The sequence below is a fragment of the Falco punctatus genome, assembly GCF_963210335.1.
Source record: "Falco punctatus genome assembly, chromosome: 10".
NCBI classification, from domain to species: domain Eukaryota; kingdom Metazoa; phylum Chordata; class Aves; order Falconiformes; family Falconidae; genus Falco; species Falco punctatus.
This window is the reverse complement of record NC_137590.1, coordinates 30,911,379-30,924,932: the sequence shown is the minus strand read 5'-3', so window position 1 is coordinate 30,924,932 and position 13,554 is coordinate 30,911,379. Positions and strand designations below refer to the sequence as shown.

The following is a 13,554-nucleotide window of genomic DNA, read 5'->3' as shown; positions in this document are numbered from 1 at the left end:
CTTAACTTCTGTCTGCAAGTGCTTACGTAGGTTTTGTGCTTTGCTAAATAAAGTCTTCCCTCTGTCAAAAACCAATGGCTAGAACAAGAAAAAACTAGACTGAAAACACGTAATGTTATAGACTTCAGTAGGTTAGTACGTTGTTGAATTTCTTGAATACTACATAAAACCTTGAGTATTAAAAAAAAAAAAAGTTCCCGGTGAGTATGCTCCCATGATTGTCACAACATCTTTACCCCAGAACCTGTGTAGAAAGATCATGACAAAATGAGAACCTGTGCTGAAAGATGCTGTCTTGAAAGAAGTTTTCACAGAATTGGCTCACAAACTCATCAGAGGTAACTTCATGTACTCACACATGCACAGAGCTGTCAGCCTGTCCCCGAGACAGAAGCGAAACACTTCCACTCTTCACTTACCATTGTGCTTTCATTATTACCATTCCCGAATTTAGCCCTGCAGGTCCTGGAACATAATGTACTTCATCTCATACACAAATGTTGGCATGGAAACCATGTAGGTGAAACTGAACTGTTCTGCAGACGGTAATTGCTGAAGGACAAACAGCCAGATGCTTTGGGAGGGAAATAACGCAATTGCTGTCAGCCCCAGGTGTCGGAGGATACCTGCAAATGTCATTGGTAATCCTGAAGATGCGTTTCTAGGAACAGTTAAGAACTTTGTTCTTGGTCTTCCACCTCCTAGTGTTATACTACCGCATCTTTTTCCCTTAAAGGAAGAAAGAGGTGCTGGTCACCTGTTCTCCTGCTGGTCCCTCCCTACCTGATTCCTAGCTGCTTTTTCAGGTGATAACAGGCTCAGACACATTCAAGCTCAAAGTAGCTGTTTTCAAATTGCTTAACTTCACAGTTTTGCTGCTTATATTTGAACACAAGAAAGCATATGTCCCCAAAAACTCCTGTAGCTTTTTATGGCCATCTTAATTACTATAATTGATTAGATGCTGACAGGCATGACTTTTGGTACTATCCCTCACACAATTTACATGCAAACTGATGGATTTGTATGACTTCCATCATAAGCTGGGGCTTAGACATCTGTAGCTGAAAAAGCACTTTGGGTTTGCTGGAACAGCTACTTATGTATTTTTAACTCTTCCCTGCCCCATTCCTTTCACATGGTGTGTTTCAGTTGGCCTTATGTCAGGCTGAAGGAATGGTTTGGGGATGCTGAGCTGATGTAATTGGTCCCCAGAAGGGAGAGGCTCCCCTCCCTCTTGACTTCACATTCCTGCTTTTTCCTTTGCTGGCCCTAGCTCTCGCTTGAAGCTCTTTGTGAGTTGAATCATCTCTCTAGACGGGGAGGAAAACAGACGAGCTGGAATAACTTTCTGGGACCTGTGTGAGTTAAATCAGCTTGCAGAAAGATTCAAGTGCCAGAGCCCGAAGCATGGGAAGGGGTGGGACTGTGGCTCTGAGCAGAGCAGGGAGGAGTTGGGGTGGGGGGAAGAAAGTGAGACCTCGCCTTTTGGCAGCAGCAAGCAGTTAGATGTTATCAGCTGCATGTTAAACACAGCCCCAGTCTCCACTGCATAGGTGGGGTTGTTTCTGCTCTGTCATGTGAACTTTCGATGCAAGCATCCAGTCAGTGAGGTGGACCAGCTTGCTGATCTGGCTCAGAATTAATCCTGCCACCATGTCTCCCAAGTATGGGAAAACTTCAGCCTGAGAAGCAGGGTCACCCTGCTCTGGCTACAGGCTTGCTGCGCAGGCAGCTGCAATGGCAAAGGCAGGAGTGCTCCCTCACCTTGGTTAGGCGTGCTGGGGTGGGAAGGAGCTGTGGGGTGTCCCCAGGCTGTAATTCTGGGGCAAAAATGTGAGAAATGCCATTTTTTGCATTTTCGGTCTGCTGGTGTGTCAGGCCCTACTTGTTAACACCAAAAAACCTGGTCAGCCAAGCTAGAGTCACACTGCAGTCCTCTCACTTTAGCTGGCAGTCTGACAAGAAGTTGTCTTAGCTGTCTCGTTTAATCACAAATGTATGTTTTTCAGCTTCAGAATTTAAGTAGCATTTTTAGAAGTTCATGTAGCTGGGCATGAGTTTTTTAGAGCAAAACCTACTTATACTAGGTATCTTCCTTCCTTTCCTGAAAGGCAGGAGGCAAACCAGTGAAATAATAGAGACCACACACTACCTCTGGGAGGCTAACATGAAGTTAATTTAGTGCACTTTGGTCAGCAAACGATACTAATAGAATGAACACACAAATCTCGCTGGGTCCAGAAAGAGTTAATTAAATGTGTAGGAAAGTGTTGGGTGTCTCAAGGGTCTGGCCACACCTTTACACAAGTAACTGTTTTGTAGTTGAACACAGTACTGAGTACTATCTTGATACCCTGAAGTTGGAAGCAAATGATGTGTAACTAATGATCCCTGTGTGGTGGCGACTGTTTCTCAGTAAATACATGAACTGAGTTGTACAGCAGAGGCGCACAAACAATAGCGTGGTCCTGATGAGGTGTTGGGGCGCACCAAAGGTGTAGTCTAGAATAGTGGTGGCCGTAATGTGCTATAGGTCAACTCACAGGTGTTTTTGGAAGGAGAGAGGTGAAAGGAAGTTTGAGGTAGGGATTTGCTAGGGTAGTAACTGTGTAGACAAATGGAGTTAAGCAGGCGGCTTGTAATTTTGTCCCCTTTGTTGTATGGGAGGCAAAGTCCTCAATATCCACAGGTGAGGCTGACAAAGAGAAATGAGTTATTAGAGGATGAGCAAGCATTGATCTTTAGAACATCCTTGCATGAGAAGGAATAAAGTTACCAGTGTTTCCAGATTCCCTAAGCAGTCACAGATTGGTGACTGTGAAGCCAAAATTGAAACACCATGTCTCATTGCTCTTTCCTTAAAGTAAATGCAGCGTAGCGATCTTTCTTAGGTGAGTTAATTCCGTACAACTCAACACTGGGTGTTTCTACAGTAAGACTGTTCAGTAGAGCACCAGATGTTTTGGTAATAACCACTAGTGATGGAGGAGTAGACTTGTCAGTGCAGGATATGTATGACTTTTTGTAGGTAACTACGAACTTAAACTGGGTCAAGTCTGATCATTCCCCAGGTGGCAGGGTTTCAAGGAAAATCCAGGTTGCAATGGGAAAGGGCTTGGCTTTCATGAAACTTTGGTTTTGCTTTTGCATCTGAGAGGCCAAGCGCTAAGATCATCCGTGTCTTTAAAGCAAGGTTTTCAAGATTGCTCCGTGCAACTCCAGTTTACACATGGGCCGATGTTGGGCGAAGCTGATGATGCCAGGCCAACAGCCTTGCGCTTTGACCGGGATTGGCGTCAGCCCAGGTGCTGGCAGGCAGGCAGTTCATGTGATGGTTTTGCAGAGTCACTGTTTCACAGCTAGCTTGGGCTGAGGTCGCTTATTCCAGGGGGGGGTGGGTACAGGGACCCGCGTGGTGGCCTGCCCAAGTAGATTTAACGCTTTGTTTTGCCCTTTTTCTTAACTATTGTGATAGTTAAGATTCATGCAAGTGCGATAATTTCTTGAGGTGGTAGATTTCATGGCCATATGCAGTGGCGCCAGTGTTATCACAGGTGGGCTGTACCTTCGGGTCTTCCCGTGGCTTGTCTGATTTTGAGCTTTATAGAGAACTAGCAACCAGGCACCTATCTGATGCAGCATTTGAATACAGCAAGTCGGTCCATCTGAGTACGTGTCAGTGCTTCATAACCACGGTTTGTGTGTACCAAAGTGGCTTCTTATATGAGAATGCAGACAAAATAGAATTAGTGGGTAGTGAGCTGCCCTTACGGGAAAGCATTACGGTGGCCGCTGTAAATGTGAACGAGCAACACTCGTGAGTGGGCTGGTGAGGCAGAAAATCCGGATGACAGACAGATGAGCTCTTTAGGAGTGGTGGAGCCCTTGGCAGACGTGGGCAATGTTTCTGTGCAGGGAGCACTGCAGGGTGACCACAAGGAAGAAGAAAGGGGTTCCTGGCAAATTTGAGGAAGCGCTTAACCGTTACCTGCTGACACAAGTAGTCTTGCCTAAGTGTCCAGGCAAAATAAAGATGTGGTGTTACGTTAGGCAGCCTTGTAAGCTGCTTTAGGTGGAGAAAAGAGTAGAAACTTCAGAAATTAATGTATTTCTGACAGTTGTCAGATAGGATAGTGAAGGGGGTGTGTGTGTGACATGTTCGCAGGATGCTTGCGCAGGAACTCAAGTGGAAACTGTTTGAGTGAGAAGATTGTTAAGTTGGGGAGTGGGGGAATAAGCTTTCCTGTGTTTGACTTGCTCACATCATCTATAATTGGATAAACTTTTACCAAATGTCTGAACAGTGTGAACGAATGATATCCAAAATCAAATGGTAAAATACCCTGTAAGAAAGGATAAGCACCGTAAGTGATTCCCATTTGTATTCAGCCTTGAACTTACCAAAACTAAGATATTTTTCACTGCAGAACCAACACACACGTATCTACGTGCACATTTACTACCAGAAAATCTGTGGTTGTCTTTACATCTGTCAAAATATAATACAGTGTTCTTTGAAGAAAAAGGATTTAGTTTTAATTTGCTAGTGATGTTTAATAAGCTCTCCCATCATGCTTACTGAAAAACCTGTCAGATACAGGGTTGTCATACTTGAAAAGGAAGAATAAAAAAACAAATGTTCATATTTTCGTTTTCAAGCACTTCTATGTTTGTACTTGGTACAATTCCCTCAGTTTTGAAAATGGGACTGGTATGTTCTGGTCTCTAATTTACGGCTTGGGTACTGCAAATGCTTATGTAGTATGCCCCAGACTAAAGATACTTTTTTAAACTGACTTTGTTGAGGTCACTAAAATTGACCACAAGCCACTTGTCAATCCTACAAGTATATTGTCAAAAAGATTATTTTGGAATTAAACAATTCCAGATGGTCTACTAAATGGAGTAAGGACTTCACTGTTGCATCTATAACATTTTAAATGCAGAATATTGTGGAAATGCAGTCTGACTTTATTACAGTGTTAGTTTTGTTTTATACCTCTAATATGCTTTAGATAAAATAATGAAGAAAGTAGTAACCACATGTGTTTAGAGACTGGATTCAGTTTCTCCTCAGGACTGTACATTCCTTCCCAATTATTTATTTTTATTAGGCTTTAGCCTCTCACTTTCTGGGGCTACAGTAGACTGTGCAGGGATGAAGAAAAGTGGTTTTGCAGAACCTGCCGTATCTGTGCTTTAATGTACTTTTGTTTAAGTGAGGCAGAGATGCATAGAAGGTTCTGGAAGCCCTGATACAAACTTCGGGGGATTCTGCAATGTCGTTGATGTGCCAGAAAACAGCTGTGAATGTTTCTCACAGAGCAGCCTTCATAAGCATTGGAATAAGGATGTTTCAATGTACGGGGCTAGAGAGGAAGGTGTGACTGGATTTGTTGTAACTAGCGGAGCAAAAACTTTTGAATAACAGTCGGATTTCAGACAGCAGTGGAGGATTTGAAGGGTCCCAGTCATTCTCACTTTGTGCCCTGCAGTTAAAAATACAGCTCTAGTAGTTGATCTTGAGGTTGGATTGGTTTTGAGGGTGTGTTTTTGCTTCAGCTGGTGGTAAAAACACTGAAATACAGCATTTCTGTGAGTGAGATCAGCAGATGCATCCTGAGATAGTCCAGCTAATGGCACAAGGTGCTGGGGGCCCCTTGTAGAGCTTCATGAGGGTTTAGGGAGAGCAGCCCTCAATTCAGCAGTAAGTGTATGAAGGTAATACCAGCAGGGGTGCTAAGGACAGAGGAATCAAATGTTGAGGTGCTGTGTGTGAAGGCTCTCAAACTGTGTGTGCAGCTGCTGTGTCTTGTACTGTGGTGAACTCTGCCGATGCTGCTTTTCTATTCCCATCTATTTCCATTTCTGTAGAGCTTCTTAATGTAAATGAATATCTGAGTGCCTTTTCAAAACTGAATTTGAAATAAATCCTTTTTCTCTTTGTCCTCATCATCAGTCCTCTACATGGTGGTTTAACTTCTCTCTGTGAAAGCAGTGTAATCTTTGACACTTCTTCCACAAGCCATTGTCTTGGCAAGAGCTGGTGTACTGCCTCTTATCGCTGAAAGCTGCCCTTTCCTCCCCGGCCCTGTGGGTGACCTTTCTGTTGAAGCCTCACATGCCTGACGCAGCTCAGGGTGGCCTTCTGTTGTCTGACCTCGCTGCCTTCTACTTCATCCAAAAATACGCAGTGATCTCCTTTTGGGTTTGCCCTGTGACTGACTTATTCCTCCTTCCTATAATGGTCCGCTAGCTTCCTGCCTTCTGCTTCATCACTTAAACTTTATAGCAACTTCTTCTGACACTCATTATTTCCTCTTCATCTCCCTTTCCTCTGTCCCAAGGAGTCAAGAGGTAGACAGGGTTTCTTCAGTATCTCTGTATAGTCTGAAGGTCTCATGGATTTTGTAGATCTTTTGTAATTAAGCTATATTTATAACTGGCTGTATCAATATTGTGCTGTGTCATAAGCAGGTTTTTTTAACGACTCCTCTAAAGATTCAGAAGTTCTTGTTTTAAAAGTAGTCATCTGGTTATTTTTTTTTTCTTTAGACTTAGCTGGGAGAGAGAGAAGGTGAACTTAGCAATAGTATTCGCAGGTTTGTTAGTAGTCCAGCAGATGTTAGCTGAAGCCCTTGCTTTGAGGAGTGAGGGACTCTTGTCTGCCTGTGAAGGAAAACTTGGTGGCGTTACGTGGAGCTGAAGCAAAGACAAGGCAGCTGCAGTGAGGGAAATTCCTCAGAGGGCCAGTCTCTGTCAATTGCAGAAACTTTAAGTCTTCACTTGCACTTGAAAACATTCATTGCATGGGTTTGTTCCTCAGTTGCATTACGTGGACAGTGTGGAAGCTATTTTGTGGCCAGATAAGCATTATTGTTTGAAGGGAAATACATCCTTAACGTGTATGTGCAGCGTCTGCTGATAGGAGTATGCCTGCAGAAGCCTTGAACTTAATGACTGATGTGTGTTACAGGTGACGCAAGAGGAAGGTCAGCAGCTAGCGCGGCAACTAAAAGTAACGTACATGGAAGCCTCAGCAAAAATCAGATTGAATGTAGACCAAGCTTTTCATGAACTTGTCAGAGTTATAAGGTATGATCATTTGAGACCAGATAATTAGTGCCCCTAATTTAATGGATAGCTACAGCAAACGTACAAAATGTAGTGGGAAATCACTGAGAAAATTCTTCCTGCTGTTACCTGTAAAGTTTGATCAGTACTCTCCATTATAGAATACTCCTGTGTGTTAGGAAGAATGTTGATGTGAATGTAATATATATTTGAAAGATAATTTTTTCACCTAAATCTCAGATTTTATTGATCACCTGGTAAGCAAACCTGTGAAACTAAATCTGGGATCTGCCTTCTGCAAAAAAATTAGTTTTTGTTTGTTTCTTAAGAAACACAACCAAAATCACAACAGAAATACCAACCCAAAAAACCATCACTAAGTTAGTAGTTTGAGTGTTAAAAGTAAGTCCCTCCTCTATAAGAGTGTAAACCAGTAACTTTTAAATACAGTATTTATTTTTACTGAACTGAAAATGATTCTATGAATTGAATTTGAAATATCTGTTTCCAGGAAATTTCAAGAACAAGAGTGCCCTCCTTCACCAGAGCCAACACGGAAAGAAAAAGACAAGAAAGGCTGCCATTGTGTTATTTTCTGAGAATCCCAAGAACCAAGCTATCAACTGCCAGATTTTTTTTTTTCTTTCCATCATTTTACATCACTTCTGGTATTGGTCTAGCCTTATATGTGCATGTCCTAAAAGTGGTCACCAGAATAGCCTTAGTCCGAGAAGCTGGCAGAATAGTTCTTGAAGAAGACTCGGTCATCCTGGGGCAGACTTCAAAACAAAACACTAAGGCTGCTTCTTTTAATACCACAGTTCCTTCCTTCTCTCCCTTAAGAGCTTGCACCTTGTGGAGTTTTATTCGCAAAGGAGATGAAACAAACCCGTGTAGGACAAGGTGTTGAAGTCATGCATAAGTTGTCTCTTGTGAATTAATTTATTTTTACTTTTGACATTTCATTAGCTATTACAAAGACCTATATTGAAGTATAGAGGATACTCCTTAAAAAAAGGAGTGGATTGGCTTTTTTTGCCCTCAGTTAAATTAGACTTGAGTATTCAGCTAGCCTTAAGAAAAACCTACACTGAATTTCATTGTCAGCAAAAATTTTCATCTCTCATTTATGCTGCAGTTTTATTTCAGTGGCCAAAATAGTCTACTGTATTTATTTTATGAATCCAGAACAGCTACAGGATGATTACTACTACTATTAGGATATGGCCAAATACCTGAGCTCATTCTGGATTGAGGCGTTTCAGCTTATTAAGAAATTTCACATCATTTGTTTGGAAACAAATTGTGTCTTCCTTTGTATTTCTGGGTAAGGGATTAAGGAAAACTAAAATTGTAGCTGTTTTTGTTTCATGTGATATAAAAATGAATTTGATCTTTCCATTGTCAGAGATGATTAAATGTTTTTGCTATATACTTTTATACATTATTTTCTTATCAAACTAGTTAACAAGTATTTTTATATGTTTGTAAGCAAATATGCTTTCACAGCATAAACTTGTGTATATGTAAAGATGAGTATTTAATTCTCACAGTTCACTTTTAACTGACAAAATGTGGGATTTGCCAAACTGTGGTGAACTTCTCCTTACTCTTCCGGTTATATCCAAGAACGGCCGATTATGTGCCTGCCCAACGCACCCATAGAGGAAAATCTAGTGTTGTGTTTTAATGAGCTTCACTATCCCTTACTAAAGACTGACCATTATGTGAATTATTAAACTGTAAGACTTTTAACTGATTGTTTAGTTAAACTGTGGATGGTTGTTAATTTTGAGTTCTGTGGATTGTGTTTAAACAATTCAAGAGTATGGTCCCTGATATTGAAATACTGAGTGGTATTGCACAGTTGTCACCTTACTGAATGTGTCCAACAGTTCTTTGAAACTTGATTATTAAGCAAACCCTTGTATAACTTCAGGTGCTAGAATTAAAGATGATCTAACCATTATCGGGGGTAAGCACACGGCCTCTTTCTGACTGTCTTCCAAAACCTGAAATGTATTTTTTGGGGGTGGGGAGAAGGGAGCGATGGGACCCGGTTATAGAAGGTAGATATGCGTGTCTGCACAGCCTTTCTTCGAGCCTGGAAATAAAGCAAAGCCCTTCCAATTTAAATCATGATAGATGATAGAAGCTGATGTTTGTTTTGACTTGAAGTATGTAGTCGGTGGTCCAGTTGACAGTTCTTTCTGTTTCCAGGCTGTGCTCGCTGTAGAGTGCTCTGCCATAAATCTGTAGATGTTTGCAGAGAAAACAGTGCTTGAACAAGCTCCCCTTGCCTTTGCACCAGCAAAGCATTAAACCTAAAAGTGCCGCTAGTACTGTGCATAGCAGAGGAATTTAAATTTTTAGTGTCCTTTAGATTAGCTTGTATGATACTGTTCTGAGAGAGTGGGTAGCTCCCCCCTTAAGTAAAGTTACTGGTTGATAAAGGGATGCTTATGGATAATGTGTAGAAGGTTCCACAAAAAGTTACAGTGGAGGTATATTTGGGAGATGGATTACGCTTTTCAAGTCAAATGCAAGAAATTACTGCCAGTGGCAAATGTTTTCTTATATATGTAAAGCTCTCCAGAGTCAAGTCACTAAATGTGTGACTTGGGAATGAAAAGAGACAAATTACAGCGTGTGTGTTGAGACTGAATCTCTGAGATGCAAAAATCTTTAGGTTTCATCATTTTTCCTTTTTTCAACTTTACACTCATGATAGATTGATCTGAAAATGAAGATGGTTATATAAATAGGTCTTCTAATATGTAACTCTGGTGCTCTCCACCTTCCCTATGCATTACACACCTTTGCTTTTCTTCATGGGAAGCAGAATAGCTTTGAGGTGGTTGATGCTGAGCAACCTACTCCTGTCTGCTAAGCCACATTGTAAACATGGTGTAAACAAGTTAAGCAGAAGGAGGACTACCAGCTACTGCTATAGAACCTGCTCTAAGTTTGATAACTAAGTATATTCTGCAGTGTATGTGTTTTTAAGGCATCTACTGGAAAGAATGCGCAGGGAAATCTTCACTTGGTGTTTGTATATGGCATATTAAGGAGCTGTTAAATGTAGGCATTTCAATCCTACTTTTTGGACTTGAAGTAAGTATTTAGAAAAATACTTTTTTTTTTGGGGGGGGGGGGGGGGGGGGGGCAGTAATGGTGGTCTTAGTGGTTGTGAATTTGAAACAGCTTGAAGTATTTCAGTAATTTGCTTTTCTAGTTGTTGTACCTGAAGGTAACGGTGGAAAGTGGGACTTCTGTCCTTACTGCAGAGCTTGCAAAGTGCAATAGGGACCTTGTCAGTCTTCTCAAATCTTCTCAAAAGAAGTAGCCCCCTTCTATATACCTCGGATGATTTGTGTATTTACAACATTGCCACCTTGCTGCAGGAGAGCAGCTTAGCTGACAAACTGAGAGAGTTGATCACAACTTTACATGACAGAATAAATGCTTAAAGATGTGTTGCTTATGTTTGTGGTTACTTCAGTCCACAAATCATTTAAACTCACAGTTCAGAAATTTGGGGTGCTTAAAATGTATCCACAAATGACCTCCTGCTCCTTCTAGAGCACAGAGGAGGGTCTGGTTCATTATTTCAAAGCACAAACCAACTCACCTCTCTGTGGAGTATTGCACCACTGAGCCTGCTGCTCCACTGAATGACAAGGATTGACCTGCTTATAGGCAAATGCCTTTTTCTGCAGTTGGTGAAGTTTTATGGGTGGTCCAGAATCGGAAAGAATTGCTTCCATGGAAGTACGCTGTAGTTCCTTGTGCCTGCTCTGGTTAATGTATTTTCTTTCTCTGACCTAGCAACTCTTCTGCGTCAGTGCTCACAAGCGAACTAATGGATACAGGTGAAGAGGAGAATTTCCAGAAGTATTACATCACCTCTAAAAGCTACTCTGTTTTTGTGACATGGCCTGTTCAGGGGCAGCAGGGCCAGTGGCACAGATGATAATTATAAATTGACCTTGATTGTGCAGAGGAGAGAAGTAAGAAGTAGGACCAGTTGTTTAGTCTGTTTCCAGCCTGTTGTACTGGGCAGCTGCCTCAACTGTGCATCTGCAACGGGGCAGGTTAAAACTAACCTCGTGTGGTCAAGCTGCAGAGCCGTTGGAGGCACACGAGGTGGATGAGCTTCCTATAAAAGTTGGTTTTGTTATGTTGTTAGAAAAATGAAAATTCATGGTGTCTTGCAGGGTGCAGGACGTGCTGTGCAACGCACCCTGGCAGCACCTGCTGTCTTCTGCAGGAAAAGGCAGGCTTCTCCACACCCTCCCTTGGAACAACGACTAGTGTGGGTGGCCCTGCAGAAGTGCTGGGTGTTCAGGCTGTCAGGCTAGAGGTGACGGGATGAATGCCCGAGGTGAGCCTGGCTAGCCCAGTGCGGGAGCTGTGATGAGATGAGCTGTTGTGAAAGGTTTAATAAAGCAAAATATGTTTGAAAGGAGTTAGTGCCCACTAATGCCAAGGAAAACTGACTTTATGCATGGCCTTGTGGTTAGTCGTCATGGATAGAGTTCAAGTCTGGATTCAAACAAATCTTAGCTAACACCCTTCTGACACCAGTTCGTGTGACAAGGCTTCAGCTGTGGCACAGCCGTCGCCATCGCTGACTGGCCTTGCCACATAATCTTGTTATTACAAAGCTTTAATGAGCTGATTCCAAACAGAAGATTTCTTGCAGTCAAGTCACCATGAGACAAGCACTGCCGAAAGTTAGTTGTGCTTTAAATTAGAAGTTTGTTGTCTGGAAAAACTCGGGAGTCTGCTAAACAGGGAATTCATTTGTTCACTTGATGTAGCCTATGTTCTGGGAGTTGATGACCCTTGTGCACCTAAACCGTTATGGAAGAAACACTCAAACTCAATTTAGGAAGACAGTCAGGCTGGAGCCGTGGGGGTATGGTAGTGCAGAGCAGCAGTCTTTGCCAAGATTTGAAGGCTTAAAATTGTTAAAACGGGCTGTTGCTCACAGCATCCCAAATGGCACATGCAGCGCTTACAGCTTTGTGAATAGGGCTTTGCCGTCCGCTCGCCTGCGTCTGTTGGGAAGCGAAGCTGGAACTGCAGCCTTGGAGCAGGTTCCGGGTTTTACGCGGGAGCAAGTAGAAGTATGTTCAAGGTCTTCATCCCTCTGGTGTGTGGTGTGTGTTGTAAGGCCAGAAAACTTTGTGAATGTTCTCGATGTTCAGATAGTCTCGTAGAGCTCTGACCACGGAAACGCTTGTGTGCAGCAGATAGGGTGCGGGAATGAGGTGGGGTAGGACTGTCTTAGTAGCCTTTAGCTGGTAAGGTGAAGAGCTTTAAATGAGAAGCAGCAGATGCGGAGAAGACAGTGGATTGAACTGCATGGAGGGCATAATACCCAGAAACAACACTGTATTGTGCTGTGCTTGCTTTATGCTTGCTATACTAGACTTCTAAGGCTGCAGTTATTTTGGAGAGTCTGAGAGACTTTTGTGGATTGAATATAAAGGGCAGATGATGTCCCACACAAAAGCTAAATTGCATTAATGCATGTAGTGTAGTTAGTAGTGTTCCTGAGCCAGCCAGCAAGTGGTGTGCAGAACAAAGTGCATAGTCTTGCTGCTGGAAAGCAAATACTGGTGTGTTCAGCTACTTTTTAAACTGAGTCTTGTGAACAGTATTAAGGTGCAAGGTGTTTGTTACTAACTTGTAGTAACTGCACTTCGTAAATTAAAAATGCTTCTGACCTGGAAGTATTGTAGAGAGGAAGAAGTTAGTACAGTGAAGTACAGGCACCAAAAATGCAAGCAGAGGCAATGGTAAAACCTTAGTTCCTTGTCTCTGAGGCATGAATTAACTCATACTAGAGGCAGTTTTCATTTCACTTGGACCGGACTGCTGAAGAGCAATAGTTCGGTACAGATACTCCTCTGAATGCATCTCACGTTTCTTATGGCAAATATAGAAAATGAACTTACTCTGGTAATATGAATAGCTTACGCTTTCGAAAGAAAACAGCGCTGCAGCAGCACAGCGGGGTGCGGTGGGGGGCTCTCCTGCGCTGCCCACCAGGCCTCCCCGGGGCGCCTGGGGCTGCCCTGCGCCCCCTCCAAATGCAAAACGCACAGGAAAGGGGTTTATTGGCAGCCAGGAGATGTCACTATTGGTAGGCGAACGTGTGGCGTTCGGGGTGCTTAAGAGCTGCTTTTACCAAGATCCTTGTACAGTTAAAAGTTGTTTTTACAAGCAGGGGAGGAACGAAGGACAAGACCCACCACAAAGCCACCGATGTGCAGTGGAAGGGGGCCGTGTGTCAGTGCTGTTCCGGAGTGTGCTGCTCTGTGAATTCAGGAAAATCCGTGTGGTCAGCAGCTGGGGGAAACCCAGTGACTTACAAATAGTGGTCCTGAATAAATTGGTGTGAAAAGCAGGAAGGATGCTTGCAATCTAAACCATTAGGTTAATTAGAATATTATACAAATTCTTGAT

At 42.6% G+C, this 13,554-nt stretch overlaps 2 protein-coding genes across 3 annotated transcripts in view; one reads left to right on the top strand and one right to left on the bottom strand.

Annotated features, from left to right (window-relative positions):
• RRAS2 (RAS related 2) overlaps positions 1–9,046 on the top strand; it is a 46,055-nt gene extending 37,009 nt beyond the window's left edge. For both annotated transcript variants that reach the window (XM_080404834.1, XM_080404833.1), the window contains exons 5-6: positions 6,980–7,098; positions 7,589–9,046. In XM_080404834.1, the coding sequence (XP_080260960.1) occupies positions 6,980–7,098; positions 7,589–7,676 (207 nt within the window). In that variant the 3' untranslated portion in view covers positions 7,677–9,046. The remainder of the gene's footprint in view (positions 1–6,979; positions 7,099–7,588) is intronic.
• Positions 1–13,554, bottom strand: part of RIC3 (RIC3 acetylcholine receptor chaperone) — a 415,628-nt gene that overhangs the window by 198,159 nt on the left and 203,915 nt on the right. The window lies entirely within an intron of this gene.